Source organism: Macrotis lagotis, chromosome 1 (genome assembly GCF_037893015.1).
Source record: "Macrotis lagotis isolate mMagLag1 chromosome 1, bilby.v1.9.chrom.fasta, whole genome shotgun sequence".
Classification (NCBI taxonomy): Eukaryota; Metazoa; Chordata; class Mammalia; order Peramelemorphia; family Peramelidae; genus Macrotis; species Macrotis lagotis.
The window spans coordinates 759,175,295-759,192,310 of record NC_133658.1 but is presented as its reverse complement, the minus strand read 5'-3'; the positions used below and the strand labels follow the sequence as shown (position 1 = coordinate 759,192,310).

Genomic DNA, 17,016 nt, shown 5'->3' with positions numbered 1-17,016 from the left:
GATAGGCTTTATCAGGTTTCAGAGTTTTAAAAGTGTGTTTAATATATTAATCTGTGATGCTCACCAAATTCAACAACAACCACTTACAAAACACTATTAATGTCTAAAGTAACTTCTTAGCTTTTACTATTAAAATAATAGACCATTTGGATCATGGAAGCTGACATATTTTCATTCTGTATATTTAATAATTTTAATAATCAGTGGTTTTGTAGAATAGTATCCACTATACTCTGATTTGAAATGAAAATTCAGTTCTTTCGCTGATGTCCATAAGTGAGTCATTAGTTTCATGTGTGACGTGTCTTCAAAATTGTCTCATAATGCTGAGTGCAAGTTTAGTCTGGCTTAGAAAAGCCTGGTAAGTCAATAAAAAATAAAGAAAACTTCTTTTTAGGAGAAAGCATAAACTATTATAATCATGAAGCTTCCTTGAAAAACTCTTCCCTCATCAGAGTGCTCATTAATACTTGGATTTTCCCTATTGCAGTTATCTATAGATTCTTTTCACTTATAACTTGAAGATAAGAACAGCATACTCATCCTAGGAAAACTCAAACCTGCTGGTTTTATTATTCATCTGTTTTGTTTAAGTTTTTTGGATCAAATTCATAGATGCATTTGACAATTCTGTATAATTAAGGAATAAGGAAATTTCCTGCATGAAAGGGTTTTACTACTTTACTATATTATTAGCTATCTATTTCCCCTTCCTTCCATGTCAATAGTGGGAAAGTGGTAGATTGAAATCACTTAGAATTAATTTAACTCATTGCTTCAAGATATAATTTCTCTACAAAAGCCCACAAAACCAAGTCTTTCCAGTATCTGTATCTTTCAACATTCAGTTCCCTAAAAAGATGAATGTTCAGTTTCATCTTTTTTATTTCTAGGGCTTGAAGAGCACTCTATTATTGAAAAAAATCTTTAAAAAAAACCTTAAAGGAAGGTGAAAAACAATGTTTAAATAAAGAGAAATTGCTGAAAAAAAGTCTTTATAGTCTTTTTTTTGGGGGGGGGTTTGCAAGACGATGGGGTCTGAAGTCACATTTGAACTCAGGTACTCCTGACTCCAGGGCCAGTGTTCTATCCACTGTACTACCTAGTTATTATATTCTGCAAATGTAACAATACAGAATATTTTTTCCCAAATTTTGTGGGGCTTCCTCTATTTTTCCTTTAGTTAAATACTAGCAGAATCACAAACTATTAGACCTGGAACAGTCCTCTGATACAATCTAGTTAAATCTCATTTTTATTGATATGGAAACTAAAGTCCAGGAAATTAAAATAACCTGCCCAAGGTCATCCAGCAAGTTTCTGCTGGAGCTGGAACTTGAACACAATTTTCTTTCTTCTTAGCAAGAACTCTTTTCATTATAATGGACTATTTGACCTAAAGATAGAAAAAAATTTAAATTATGAGTGCAGACTAGAGAGATGGCCTTAGATGTGAGGTAATTCAGGTTAAGTGACTTGCCCAAGGTCACACAGCTAATAAGTGTAAAGTGTCTGAGGAAGGATTCAAACTCCCATCCTCCTGATTCCAAGGATCAGTACTCTATCCACCGTACCACCTAGGAATACATGGGAGCCGAGGAACTTAAAAGAACTGGCTAACAGAGATTTATGGGATATTATTATGTATACTGAAATTCTCAATTATAATAAGTGAGTGATGTCAAAAAGATTGTGAACCAGGTACTGAAACCTTGAGAAAGGTAGGTTGGTAGGTAACAGTTCCCTAGTACTTGAATAGTGATTGACAGATTTATCACAGTTAAGAATCTCAAAGGAGAAAATGCTAAATGACAGAATGAGATAGAAATGACGATTTTCTTCTGAATATATTTTAGAAAGAAATCCAATATTCTAATCTCAATTAAGTATTGAAATCCAATATTCCAACCATCTCAATGATGAACCTCTCTCTATGTCCTCCCATGGGTTTGCCACTTAACAAAGTGGGGACCTTCCTGGAGTTTTTTGGATCCTCATAGGATCCAGATGCAACAGAAAATGAGTCTAAAGATTTTCTTTCTCTCTCTGGTCTTATGACCAAATGAATATTAAAAAAAATACATTTCCTTCATGAAGCATGGCATAGTGAACCTAATGAGTGAAGGAGTTCTGATTCAAATCACATCCTGAAAGCTTACAAATTCTGTAGCCCTAAGCAAATCACAACCTCTAAGCCTGTTTCCTCATCTGTAAAATGGGAACAGCACAACAGTGTTGCTGTGAGGATCAAAAGAGATAAAGTATAAAGTAATCATTATTACAATATTTACCCTGTTTCTACTTCATTAATTTTTGTTGGTGATGAGTTGCATGCTTCCCATACATCTCTTCTTCACCTCCTCAGCTTTAGTTCTTAGACTGAAGAGTTACATAACTTCGCTTTGCAAATGCTAACACACTATATAAACATAAGCTGTTGTCATTATTACAGCATAATATAGAATATTTTTTGAAGTTTAGTTTTAAATGCAGAATTTCTTATACAGAATGATTGTTATTTTCAAAATCAAATAAAACAAGCAGATATTTACTGGGTTTTTGCTCCTGGCAAGCCATTGTGCTTTGGAGACTACAAGGAAATGTAATAACAATAATAACAGACACCATTTTTATAATACTATAAGTTTGCAAGTGTTTTGAACATTTAGGTGTGTGCTCTAACCAGTGGTCCGCTTTCAATATGTAAACACAAAAAGCACTGAAATAATCTAAGACCGTAATTAAATGTGTCACAATTCAATTATTTATTTAACATCTATTTTTCTAAGGCACTATTAGGCACAGTGAATACAACACCAAAAAGGCAAGGAACTCATATTCTTACAAGGAGGATGGAAAAATAATATTTCTTGATGTTGTTTAGGTATTTTATGCCATGCTTATAGGTTCTAGTCTTCACCACCAAACTAGTCCTCTAGCACTGCCTTGGGTTTTGAGTTCTTGATTAATGAGAATTTTCTATACCTGTCCCAACCTACAAAAACTATACCACTCTCTGGACCATATGCTCACATTTTGTTTTTGCTCCTCCATCCCCCTCTTTCCATTGCCAGTTCTAGGAGTAGTAATCAAATAAACACTTCCATTCTTGGAAAAAATTGTATCAAACAATAACCATTGGCCTCTACTCACAAGTTCTATGTCTTCCTAGACCAAAAATATCCTGCTCCCTGGCCACTATGCTGTTTTTATTTAATAAAATTCTAACAGGCATTTAACAAATCTCATTTCATTCTTTGATTCAAAATAACATATAACAAAATAACAAATAACATTAAGTTAGAGAGAGAATAAGAGACTCATTGGAGAAGGTTCCATAGTAAATAGCACATAAACTGAACATTAAAAACAAGAATTCTAAGAGGCAGAAATAACGAGATTGTGTTCATTCCAACCAGGATGACTTCAAATTCAAGATGGAAACACACCCCTTCTCCATTCTCAAAATTCCCCATTTCTATTAAAATCATCTTTGACTCTTTTCTCTCCAATTCCAATTATTTCCTAAATTCCATCAATTTTACATTCATAACATCTCTTATAAGAAAGACACTACCCCCTACCTTCCTCCACTAATATTACCACCTTAATAGTTCAAAAAACTGCCAAAATAAACTTCCTAAGATAAAAATCTAATCCTTGCACTGTTCTTGAAAAAGAAATACAAAATAAGATAAAAGTCTCATCCCTGTCATTGCTGTCCTTGAAAAATTTTAGTCATTTTCTTATGTACTCCAGGATAAAATAAAATTTAATTAACTTAGATATTATACTGTCTGCATTTGGTTCGACTCATACTTTTACAACTTTATTTTACTCTATAGGTCTCTTTTATACACATTAGCTCTCAGTAAAAGGGTACTAGTAAATAATCCTCGAACTTAATATGCCACTATACATCTTTGTACATCTCCACAAGCCACACAATGCACCTGGAATGCATTCCTTCTTCATCTTAACATTTCAGAATTGTTATCTGCCACTGAAGCTTAGGTCCAGATTGTCTCCACATAAACATTCCCGATTCCCCCAAACACATTCACTCTCTTTTAAATATAATAGAGTATATTTCTCAATTCTTCAATGATCCCTTACCATGTATTATATTTATCTATAGATACGCTACATCCCCTGGCAATAAAATATAAGCTCCCTTAACTTAGGGACTGTGTCATTTTTATCTGTGTATCTTTAGTACATTGTTTGTTATTAAAGAAAATTTTTTGAATGGATGACTAAATTGATATCCTAAGAAGATTAAACTGGTAATATGTAAGAATGAGAGGCTAGAGGTATGAAGACCAGTTAGGATGCTACTGAAAGAAGCATGGGCCATGAAGTAAGGACCCAGGCTTGAGTGGTGTCAATAGGAATGACAAGGAAAAAAATGGTGCAAAAGATATAGTAAAACTAAAAGAAAACTCAAAATTAATGAGTTAATGAATTGGATGTGTAGATTATAGATGAGGGAGGAATCAAACACAGATGACATTTGTTACAATATTATTAACAGAACTAAATAAATCAAAAAGGGAAAGCAATTTTGAGAAACTATGGGATTAGCTTTTCATAGGTTAACTTTAGGGTAATATCAAAAATTAAAGTAAAAATCTATAACCAGAATGTTGCTTCAAATGCAGAAAAGGATATAGGAAGTTAGAAATAAAGTTGACAAGTGAAATATAAAAATTGAACTACAATGAAATATATGTGAGTGTATAATATATATATATATATATTTATACACACACAAACTGTAATAAAGAGATGAGAATTGATTATTGGAGTTCAAATATATAAATGATAGCATAACTATCATGGCTTTTATGTTTTAATCAATAATGGTTAGTATTATTCATATGTCCTTTTAGAAAATACAACAAATTTCATTTTATTAAGCAACTAAGTGGGATCTATTCTTTTACTCCAGAAAAACCACTGAGGTCCAATAAGTGTCAATGGGTACACTTTGAAACCAGTTTTTTTTCTGGATCCAAGATCAGACCCTCTACTATACCATACACTCTATTTCTTAATAAATGAGAAAACTACTGTCCAAATGTCTCTCTTTTATTATTTCCTATTTTTAAGAGCTCTTGAATCAGAAAATTATTCTTTTTAACTTTTAAAAGAAAATCTGGGGCAGCTAGGTGGCACAATGGATAAAGCACCAGCCCTGTAGTCAGTCAGGAGGATCTGAGTTCAAATCCAGCCTCAGTCACTTAATAATTACATAGCTGTATGACCTTGAGCAAGTCACTTAACCCCATTGCCTTACCAAAAAAAAAAAAAGAAAAGAAAATCTCCCTTAATTTTTAAATTATGAAATAGTCTTTTGGAGCAAAATATCTTAACCTTGCATCCAATCAGAAGACTTTACCGTAATAATATCTCTGCATCATCATATCCAATGGGATGTACTGGGATTTGGGGAATTCCCACTCCTTCATTTTCTGCATACCTGAAGGTGTATTCTGAAAGACCAAGGGCATGTTCTAAGTATTATGTCATTTTCTATTTTACAAAGTTAAAGTTTTGATTATTCTACACATATTAAGGCAACAAAAGATTGTAGAGATAACTGCTTTCCATTCTCCACCATCCCCCCAACCCTTCCAGGGTCTTTGCATAAGAGGGAAAATCAATGTGAAAAATGCATTTACATTTTTCATAGACATTATTCACATGTTATTGTATTATGAGAGGTATTATGGCATAATGGATAGACTTGGTCTTAGAACCAGGAAAGATTTGGGTTCAAGGTGTCCCCTTGACACAAATTGGTTCTGTGAATCTGTGCATGTCACTTAGCTACTCAGAATTCCAACACTCTTGCATTGGAAATGGGAGCTTCCCTAGACCAAATCACAAGTCCAGAAGTCATCCTACCTATTACATTGCTAAATATTATCATTATTACATCTTATATACTATTAAAAGTTTCTGCAATAATTTCTGCAATAAGATTTCTTGAAGATCGGCTTAAATTCAACTTATTTATTTACTCCTTATAATTTTCTTTTCATATTTAGGTAATTTAATTTCCTAGGAAAGTTCTGAATTTGTAATATCTGCCATAAAATGATGGGAAAATAGACTTGGTCAATATAAACCAGAAAGCATGAGGAGCAAAGGCAAAGAACAATTTATAAAGATTCTATTTAAACAAAAAAAGTTTTCCCTCTAGAAAACAAAAAGTTTTTAAAATTTTTAAAACTCTTTGGTATCTCTTTCAAGTGGGAATGTAATAATAGACTGAGGTCAAAAAAAGATTATCAAATGACTTAATTCATCCAAACTCAACATTTATTAAGTATCTGCTATTCTGGACCAATCATTGATAAACATTGAGAATTAAAAAAAAAACACACAAAAAACAGCCCTTGTTTCCCAGGAGTTCACATTTCCCAGGGAAACTGTTATTGTTCAATTGTTCAGTTGCATCTGACTCTTTGTGATCTCATGAATCATGATTTCCAAGCCCTTCAATCCCAGGGAAATTTTATGGGTTTTTTTAGGTTTTTTTTTTTTGCAAGGCAGATGGGGTTAAGTGGCTTGCCCAAGGCCACACAGCTAGGTAATTATTAAGTGTCTGAGACCGGATTTGAAACCAGGTACTCCTGACTCCAAGGCCGATGCTTTATCCACTACGTCACCTAGCCACCCCACTACACCACCTAGTTGCCCCCGCTATGTCACCTAGCTGCCCCTTGTAAATGGGGTTGAGTGGCTTGCCCAAGGCCACACAGTTAGGTAATTATTAAGTGTCTGAGGCTGGATTTGAACTCAGGTACTCCTGACTCCAGGGCTGGTGCTTTACCCATTGTGCTACCTAGCCACCGGAAATTTTAAACAAATAGAAAAAATATATACAAAACAACTAGGAAATAATTACAAGGGGGCAGCTAGGTAGTACATTGGATTAAAGGACCGGACTTGGAATTAGGAAGACTCATATTCCTGAGTTCAAATCCAAACTCAAGTATGGACAAGTCATTTAACCTGTTTGCCTTAGTTTCCTCTTCTGTAAAATGAGCTGGAAAAGGAAATGGCAACCACTCCAGTATCTTTGCTAAGAAAATCCCAAATGATGTCATGAAGTGCCAGACGTAACTAAAAAGACTAAACAAGCAGTTTCAAAAATGGAGAAGAGACCACTAAGAACAGGTGGACTAGGCCTCAATTAGATATGTGATGGTACTTGAAAGAAGCTAAGGGGGCAGCTAGGTGGTGCAGTGGATAGAGCACAGGCCTTAGAGTCAGGAGTACCTGAGTTCATATCTGGCCTCAGACACTTAATAAATTACCCAGCTGTGTGGCCTTGGGCAAGCCACTTAAACCCATTGCATCGCAAAAAAAAAAAAAAAAAAAAAAAGCTAAGGAAATTTATATTTATCTAAAACTGTGCTAAATGACTTGCCAAGGGTCACACATCCAGAAAGTGTCTGACACTTGATTTGACTATTCCAGGGCCAGGGTTTCAGCCTATGCTTCACCTGGATGCCGCGCTTGAGCTAAGTCTTAAAAAGAACTAAGTATTACAAGAGGCAAAGGTGAAGTGATGAGACTGGGAGGACAGTTTGTGCAAAAGCTGGGGTATGGAAGATGGAAATTTGCACACCAAATTAGTCCAGTTTGACTGGACTATAAAATATACTCAAGGGAGTGATGTGAAGTTAGTGTTGAGAGAAGGGTGAGAGCCAGATTGTGAAGAGATTTTATCCTAAACAAGATAGAGAGACACTGAAGGTGCAGAGGAATAATATGATCAGACCTGAACTTCAGGAAATTCAGTTGTGCAGTGATTGGGGGAGGAGCAATGAGAACAGTTAGGAAGTTATTATAATAGTGAGGGTGAGAGGTGATGAATGCCTAAATAAGGTAGTGGCTGTAATAATGGAAAGAAAGGGCAAATTGCAATACATTGGGGAAAGTAGAACTTTTAAGAGTTGGCAAATGACTGGTTATCAAGGATGAGGCAAAAAGGAAAATTGAGGATGTCAGATTATGAACCTGAGTGACTGGCAGGATGGTGGTATCCTTAACAAAAAGAGGAAGGAAGATATTGGGATTTAGTTTTAGAGAAAAGAGAATGAATTACTTTGGACACACAGTTTCTATTTCTATGGAACATCAAGTAATATTGTCTAACAGGTGGTTTGAGACATGGGAATTAAGTTTAACAGAATTGTGGACTATATTTAGGAGTTAAGTGCATAGAAATGATTACTCAACAAATGAGAGCTGATGAGATTACTGATGGAATATGAAGAGAGAAGAGAAGAGGTTCAACAGAGAGCTAGGGTTCTGTGAGGCTCTGCTTTCAGAGTGCAGAGACTCCTTCAATGCAGGCATGCCAGGTTGAGTGGCTCTGCACCAGCATCTACCATTTCTCACCATCTATGCTGAAGCTCTTCAGGGAGATCTTGAGAGCGTCTTTAGAGCTAACTGGGTAGGTGCTTGCCTTGTGTGTTCTCCATAAAATGGTCTTTAGGAAAATCTTATGTGAGCCATTCAGGACCATTAGAATTGCCCTCTTCAGAAGTTTGAATGCTTGTCAGTTCAGCTGGCAGAAGGACCAGATAATCTCAAGATCTTCCCAGGATGGAGTCTCCCAGAGTACAAGGTGATCAGCAGTGTTAAATGTTGCCCCCATCAGGATCCTCAGAAGCCTCCGTCCCTATGACCAGAGGTCTGGAAAGTGGAACATAAACTTCTTCTCATTCAAAGAGGGACCAGAAGTCTAGCCACTTTGCATTTCTACTAGCCACATTCCTTGGATTCAACTCCACTACCATCATCCCTGAACCACACGCTTCCCATACACTCTAGTTCCTGGTGTATACTGTAGTTCCCAAAGTATATGTCTTTTCCATTAGACTGTAAGAGTAGGAACTGTTTTTCTTTCTAATTTGTATTGCCAGCACTCAGCATAATGCCATACACACAGTCAGTGATTAATGTTTTGTTTTACATCATGAAAGGTCAAAAAGGATAAAGACAAAGAAAATTAAGGAGTCCTGAAACTCACCATTCTGAGGTCTGTTATTCTAGCAGGTATTTTGGGATTTGGTGGTTCACTACTAGTGTATTCTCTACACTCTGAATGCACAGATGAATTTCAAGCACTAAATACATCCATACCCTAGCCACCAAAGCAAGAAAATTCCTATAAAATGTTATTCATATTAACACTGATATGACAGGAGGCAAGTAGGTGGTGCGATGGACAGAACACTGGCCCTGGAGTCAGGAAGACCTGAGTTCAAATTCAGTCTCAGACAATTAATAGCTGCCTAGCTGTGTGACCTTGGGAAAATCACTTAAACCCACTGTCTTAAATAAATAACACTAAAAATGATATGACACATGAAAATGTGTATTTTAAGTATTTAGTAAAAATCATTTAATATTTAACTTCTCTGCATACCTCAACTTCCCTTTCTTTAATATGAAGAGTTTGGAGTATATGAACTCTTATAAATCAAACCATTTTATGAACTCCAGGATGCTATTTTAATCCCCACCCCAAATGTTTATGGTACTATTAAATCAGGAAGGCTTGTGATAGTTTGGAAAGGCACAAATTGTGTAACATATATGTTGCTCACCTTTAGCTGGGTACCCTGGAGTGAGAGGATCACCAGCTCCATTCAGGTTTAATACATTTCCTCGCTGGGCAACATCTCCAGGAAGGTTCCATCCATTAGGATAGGGTTCAACCCCAGGAGCAAGGTAATCAGCTGGATCTGAATATAAGATAATACCTATGGCTCCAGCTAACATGGCATTCTTAACCTGCAAAGCCAACATAAAATAAATAAAGCCAAAATGGCAACACTTGGTTCCTGGAGCCTCTCTAACATCTAGTTACCAAGTGCTGCTGCTTCTCCCATCACAGTGTCTCTCACAGATAAATCTTCTTCTCTCCCTTTTTCCAGGCCCACTGCTACCACACTAGCTCAGGGGCCTAGTCTTTATTTTCATCTAGATGGCTAGCATACCATACGAGTTTAATAAATGATTATTGAATTAAACTATATAACTATTTTTCTTACCTTCAGGCTATTCCTTCTCCAATCCATCCTCCATAAGATGATATTGTAGCATAGTAGAAAAAGCATTGAATTTGGTGTTAAAACATATGACTTCTAATACTAGCTCTGTGCTTGCTACCTAAGTTTCAGTTTCCTCATCTATAAAATACATCTTATTTCTATATTATCTACCTGACAGAGTGGTTAGAAGGTTTAAATATGATGTGCACACAGCACTTAGTAAACCTTAAGTCACCATATGCACAGCTGTGATCCCAATTATTTTTACTTTTATGACCTTCTCTGGACATCTCAGTGTCTGCATCCATAACATGAAAGCTTTGGAGTTAAGACTTCTAATATTCCTTTCAAAATTCAAGATCTATGAATAACATTCCATCAATCTAAATCAGAATAATCTCCCTAATAGTCTGCTATTATCATGTTATTTTACTCTGTTAAAAAACCCTCAGTCCACCTCTATTACCCTACACTTAAGTAGACAATAAATTCTTCATGCTGGCATTCAAGATCCTTTACAAATCAGTCTCTCATTTACCTATTTTTATTTCATTCTTTTACTTATTTTAGTTATTTATTTTCATCTCCTATTCTAATCCTCTCTTTTCCCCTTCTCTGTGCTTTTGTTCATATTGCTTGTTGAAGTTTTTCCCTTTCTTCTATGTCCAATTTAGATGCAGCTTCCTCCTCCATGAAAACTTTCCTGAGTCCCCCTGCCCCTTATCCTCAGATTCAGTGAAAATCATCACTTCTTCAAAATAAAAAGAGTTTAAGAAGCAAAGTGGTTTGGTGGATAGAGTGCTGGAGTTCAGAAGGAAATCTAACAGAAAGCTCTTAGCCACAACATGGCTCAAGTCTCAGCTGAGCAAGCCAGCATGGCAGGAGGGTTCCAAACCCAGACTGGAAAACAAAGTCCAAGCTGGGAACTATGATGCAACAGATGGGAGTGTGTTGGAAAGAAACCAATATATAGGCAAACACCTTGGCATAAAGGAGGAAACAAAACTCTACGTAGACAATGTCTTGGCAAGTGATAAGCCAGGGACCAGATCCCAGCCCCAGCACAAAAACCTTGAGATTATACTCCAGAAATCCCAAAAGCAGAACTCAACAATCAGAAAAAAAAACACTAAACATAGAAAGCTACTATTAATGATCATAGTGATATAAAGATCATTTCAGAAGAGAAAAGCAGCAACAGATTGTCTACATGTGAAGTCTCAAAGGAATTTATGAACTGGTCTCAAATCCAAGACTCCAAGGAAGAACTCAAAAAAATTTGAAAAATCAAAGAAGAAAGGAAGAAGAAAAATATAGAAAATAAATGAGTCATAGGGGAGAAGTATGAAAAATTGAAGACATCAGCTCCTTTAAAAATAAAATCAACAAACTGGAAAAGGAATGAAACTCATCAAAAAGTAAACAAGAAAAGGAAAACAATGCATTTAAAAGTAAAAGTAATCAACTGGAAAAGGAAACACTGAAAACTAACTTAAAAAAAATAAAGCCCTAAAAATTAGAATTGGACAAATGGAAACTAAAGATTCTATGAAACACCAAGATTCCATCAAACAAAAGCAAAAAGCTACAAAATTTAGAAGAAAAACAAAACAACCCAGAAAATAGATTCATGAGAGATAATTTATGAATATTGGTCTACCTGAAAGCCTCAATTAAAAAAAAAGAGAGGGGTGGTTAGGTGGTGTAGTGGAAAAGAGCACCAGCCCTATATTCAGGAGGGCCTGAATTCAAATCCGGCCTCAGACACTTAATAATTACCTAGCTGTGTGACCTTAGGCAAGTCACCTAATCCCCATTTGCCTTGCAAAAAAAAGAGAGAGAGAGGAAGCCTGGAAAATATTTTTCAGGAAATTTTCATAGAAAACTGCCCTAATATTCTAGAACAAGAAGACAAAATAGTCCTTAAAAGAATTCATCAATCACCTCCAGAAAGAGATCCTGGAATAGTGTGGCCAAATTGTGGCTAAAGGAGAAAATCATGCAAGCATCCAAAAAGAAGCAAATTAAATCCCAAGGCACCACAGTTAGAATTATGCAGATTTATTAGCTTCAACATTAAAGAATCAGAGGGTCTGGAAAATGATAATCTGGAGGGCCAAAGGACCTTGTATTACAACCAAAAATTAGCTATCCTACCAAATTATGCATATTATTTCAGGGGAAATGATGAACTTTCTTTTTAAATTTTTTTTAAAATTTTTATTTTTTAAGGCAATGGAGTTTAAGTGACTTCCCCAAGGTCACTCAGCTAGGTAATTATTAAGTGTCTGAGACTGTATTTCAACTCAGATCCTTCTGACTCCAGGGCTGGTACTCTATTCACTGCGCCGGTACCCCAAAAAATGAACTTTCAATGGAATAAATAAGAGGACTTTCAAAATTTTCTGACACAAAGATCAGAATTGAACAGAAAATTTGATCTTCAAATCTGACTCAAGAAATGTATAAAAAGGTAAACAGGAAGGGAAAAAAACTCTAGTCAATAATATTAAACTGAATATATCCCTATAAGGGAAGATAATACTTATAAGTTCTTGAAAATTTTATTTCTTAGGATAGTTAAAAAAAAAGCATGTAAAGAGAGGGTATAAGTATAGGATGACTATGAATGAAGAGTCTTTAGCCAATACCGTAGCTAATAGAATTGAATATAGTTGGAGGGCTTGTACCTGGAAGTTAAGGATATAAAGGCATGAAGTGATTTTTCTTATGCAGATTCTATTTCTATAGGAACAGGGGAAGGCAGTGCACTTAGACCATCTATATCTAAATAAATCATGAAGTGATCTTGATTTACTTGGTAAAACAAGGGATGTTAATTACTATAAGTTAACAAGGGCTGTTATTGCTATAGAAACAGAATGGAGGAGTATATTTAAGAGATGCTGGGCATAAATAGATCATTAAGTGATTTTACTTTACTTAATACTTTAACTACAAATAGAGGGAGTGAACTTAGGGGGAGAGGGTATAAATGGTTCATGAAGTGATTTTACTTTACTTGATCCTTTTTCTCATGAGAATTAAAAGTCTATAGAGGACACCTGAAAAGTGGGTATGGTATAAATTGATTATAATTTGATATTATTATTTATGACTCTTGAAAAGTGGAACAGAAGAGGGAATTGTACTTGGTTAGAGGCTGTGGGTATGAAGTGATTGAGACAATATTACTTAAAAATCATTGAATCAACCCACTCTTGAGAATTAGAGATAAAAGTAGTAAATTTCCACAGAGGAATTGTGGTTACAAGACAGAGCCATGAAAAAAAGGATTATACTAAGAGAAAGCTAGGCATTAGAGGGATAAATAACACCATGTAAAGAGGCAAAAAGATTATTATGGTGGGAAAAAAGGGAAGGGAGAATGTGAACACTAAGTAAATCCTACTCTCATCATATTAGGCTCAAAGAGAGAATTAACATACATTCCCAATTAGGTTTAAAAATCTATCCTACCCTACAGGGAAGGGGCAGGTGGGCTGGAAGGGAAGGGAAAGAAAGAGAAGGAAGGGACTAATAAAAGAAAAGGTGAAAGTAAAAGTAAAGTTAAAATTTAAAAGAAAAGTTAAGTGGGAAAAGGAGCAAAACATTGGTGAGGTGGAATAAGGAGAAAGGAAAGAGTAAAGTATAAGATGGGGAAGATAACGTGGAGGGAAATACAGTTTTATTTATCTTAACTGTACATGTGATGGGATCAACCCTCCTATAAAATGGAACAGACAGAATAATGAATTAAAAAACAGAATCCTACAATGTGTTGTTTACAAGAAATACATTTGAAGTTACTTCTGCTTCGGAAGTAAAAATCAGGGATAGCAACCCCGATCTCAGACAAGCAAAAGCAAAAATACATCTCATTAAAAGGCTTAAAGAAGGAAACTATATATTCGTAAAAGGCACCATAACCAATGAAGTAATATAATTATTAAACATAAATTCACTAAGTGGTATAGCATTCTATTTTTTGGAGGAGAAACTAATCAAATTAGAGGGAGAAAAATAGCAAAACTATAATAGTGGGGGACCTCAACTTCCCTCTTTCAGAATTAGACAAATGTAACCACAAAATAAACGAGGAAGTTAAGAAGGTGAATAGAATTTTAGAAAACTTAAGATATGATAGACCTCTGGAGAAAACTGAATAGGGATAGAAATGAATATCCCTTTTTCTTTGTAGTACTTGGCACCTATACCCAAATTAACATGTACTAGGGCACAAAACATCAATCAAATAAAGTAAATGCATCCTTTTCAATCATGGAAGTAATAAAATTACATATAATAAAGGGTCATTGAAATCAAAGTAATAATTTCCTCTTAGACAATTACGACAATGAGACATCACACAATTTTATATCTCTAAAGGGTTATATGAATAATAGAGAAAGAGATCAGTGAGTTGGGCATACAACTTCAAAAAGCTAGAAAAAGAACTAAAAATTATAAATTAAATACCAAATTAGAAAGTCTGAAAAATCAAAGAAATCAATAAAACTGAAAGAAAACCATTGAACTAATAAATATATCTAAGAGCTAGTTTTATGGGGAAAAAATCTGATTTTAAGAAAAAAGAAAGAAAACTAAATCACCATGTCAAAAATGAAAAGGATGAATGTGTCACCAATGAGGAGGAAATTAAGAGTAGTAATTTGGAGCATTTTGTCCAACTATATGCCAACAAATTTGACAATCTGTGAAATGCATGAATATTTTAAAAAATAAGCTACCCAGATTAACAGAAAGGAAATAAAATACTTACATAACCCCATTTCAGAAAAAGTAATTGAAGAAACCATCAATAAACTCCCTAAGAAAAAAAATCTCTAGGCTCAGATGAATTTACAAACATTTATGGAGCAATTAATTCCAATTTTATAGAAACTATTTTAAAAATAGAGTAAGTCCTGCTAAATTCATTTTGTGACACCATTATGGTTGCCTAGACCTAAACAAGGAAGAGATAGATAAATTATAGACCAATCTCCCTAATGACATTGATGGAAAAATCTTAAATAAAATTTTAGCAGAGAAATTACAACAAGTTATTACTGGATAATACACCATGACTAGGTATGATTCATAGGCAGGGATGGTTCAATATTAGGAAAACAATCAATCAACATAATTGATCATATCAATAACAAAAAAACCCAGAAATCATGAGTAGCTGAACAGATGCTAAAAAAGCCTTTGACAAAATACAACACCCAATTCTTATTAAAAATGGAGTTTTCCTTAAAATAATAAGCAGTAACTATAACCATCAATAAACAGTATATGTAATAGGGATAAACTAGGAGCATTTACAATAAGATCAGGAGTGAACAAGGATGCCCATTATCACCAATACTATTCAATATGATATTAGAAATGTTAGCTTTACATGGTTATACATGTGTATATATAGCCTATATTAGATTGCTTTCCATCAGGGCAGGGGGGAAGGGAAGGAGGAAGAAAAATGTAAAACTCAAAACTTTGCAAATAAGAGATTGTTGAAATCTGTTGCATGTAGTTGGAAAAATAAACAAAACATTTTTTAAAAGTCCAAAACCTGAAGGAATTAAAATTGGCATTGAGGAAGAAAAATTTTCACTCTTTGCAGATGATATGATGGTATACTTAGAGAACCCTAGAAAATCAACTAAAAACACTTGAAACAACTTTAACAAAGTAACAGGATTGAAAGATAAATTAAATCCACATAAATCATCAGTATCTCTACAATTGATTAATAAAAGTCAAGAAAGAAAAATTCTATAAACTACTTGGAAATATACCTCCCAAGACAAACCCAGGAACTACATGAACATAATAACAAAATACTTTTCACACAAATAAAGTCAGATCTAAACAATTGGGAAAATGTCAATTCCTCATAATTAGGTTGAACTGATATAAAAATGACAAATCTAACCAAATTAAATGACCTATTTGGTGCCATGCCAATCAAACTACAAAAACATATTTTACAGAGCTTGAAAAAGATTGTTACAACATTCACCTGGAATACCATTAAGCAAATTGGTAAAAAAAATATTCAAAGGAAGATGTACCAGATCTTTATGTAACATAAAGTAGCAGTAATCAAAACTACCTAGTACTATTTAAGTAATAAGAGTAATGTATCAGTGTATTAGAATATGTACAAAAGAAATAGTAGTAAATGACTATAGTAAATCAACTATTTGATAACCTAGAAGATACTAGTTTCTGGGATAAGAATTCATTATTCAATAAATCCTGCTGGAAAAACTCGAGAAATAGTATGGCAAAAACCAGGCATAGATCCACATCTCACACCCTTTTTTACAAAATAAGGTCAAAATGGACAACATCAAGACATAAAGGGTGATACCATATACCAATTATGAGAACAAGAAATATTCTATCTGTCGGATCTATGGAGAGGGGAGAAAAATTTATGACCCAACAAGAAATAAATATTGTTATAAATTGTATAATGAGGTTAAAAAGGTTTTCCACTAATAAAACCAATGAAGTCAAGATTAGGAAGAATGCAGAAAGTTGGGAAGCAATTTTTTCAGCTAGGGTTTCTAATAAAGGACTCATTTCTAAAATAGAGAACTGAATCAAATTTATAAAATCACTTTCCCCAATTGATAAATGGTCAAAGGTTACGAACAGTTTTCAGCTGAAAAAATTACAGCGATTTCTAGTCATGTGAAAAAATGCTCCAAATCATTACTGATTGGAGAAATACAAATTAAACACTCTGAGGTACCATATCACACCTACCGGATTGGCTAAGATGACAACAAAGGAAAATGATCAATATTGGAGAGGATGGGGAAAAACTGGGACATTAATGAATTGTTGATAGAGTTCTGAACTGACCCAGCCATTTTAGAGAGCAATATGGAATTATGATCAAAGGGCAATAAAACTGCTC

The 17,016-nt window shown here is 34.5% G+C and overlaps 1 protein-coding gene across 10 annotated transcripts in view; it reads right to left on the bottom strand.

Annotated features, from left to right (window-relative positions):
• Positions 1 to 17,016, bottom strand: part of LOC141508112 (N-acetylated-alpha-linked acidic dipeptidase 2-like) — a 112,004-nt gene that overhangs the window by 70,860 nt on the left and 24,128 nt on the right. For 8 of the 10 annotated variants that reach the window (XM_074216433.1, XM_074216429.1, XM_074216430.1 and 5 more), the window contains 2 exons: positions 9,633 to 9,819; positions 5,402 to 5,495 (listed from right to left, as the gene is read on the bottom strand). The exons of 1 other annotated variant lie outside the window; for it this stretch is intronic. In XM_074216433.1, the coding sequence (XP_074072534.1) occupies positions 5,402 to 5,495; positions 9,633 to 9,819 (281 nt within the window). Of the gene's footprint in view, positions 1 to 5,401; positions 5,496 to 9,632; positions 9,820 to 17,016 lie in introns of those variants that run through there. One more of the 10 variants, XM_074216439.1, reaches the window with a different exon arrangement.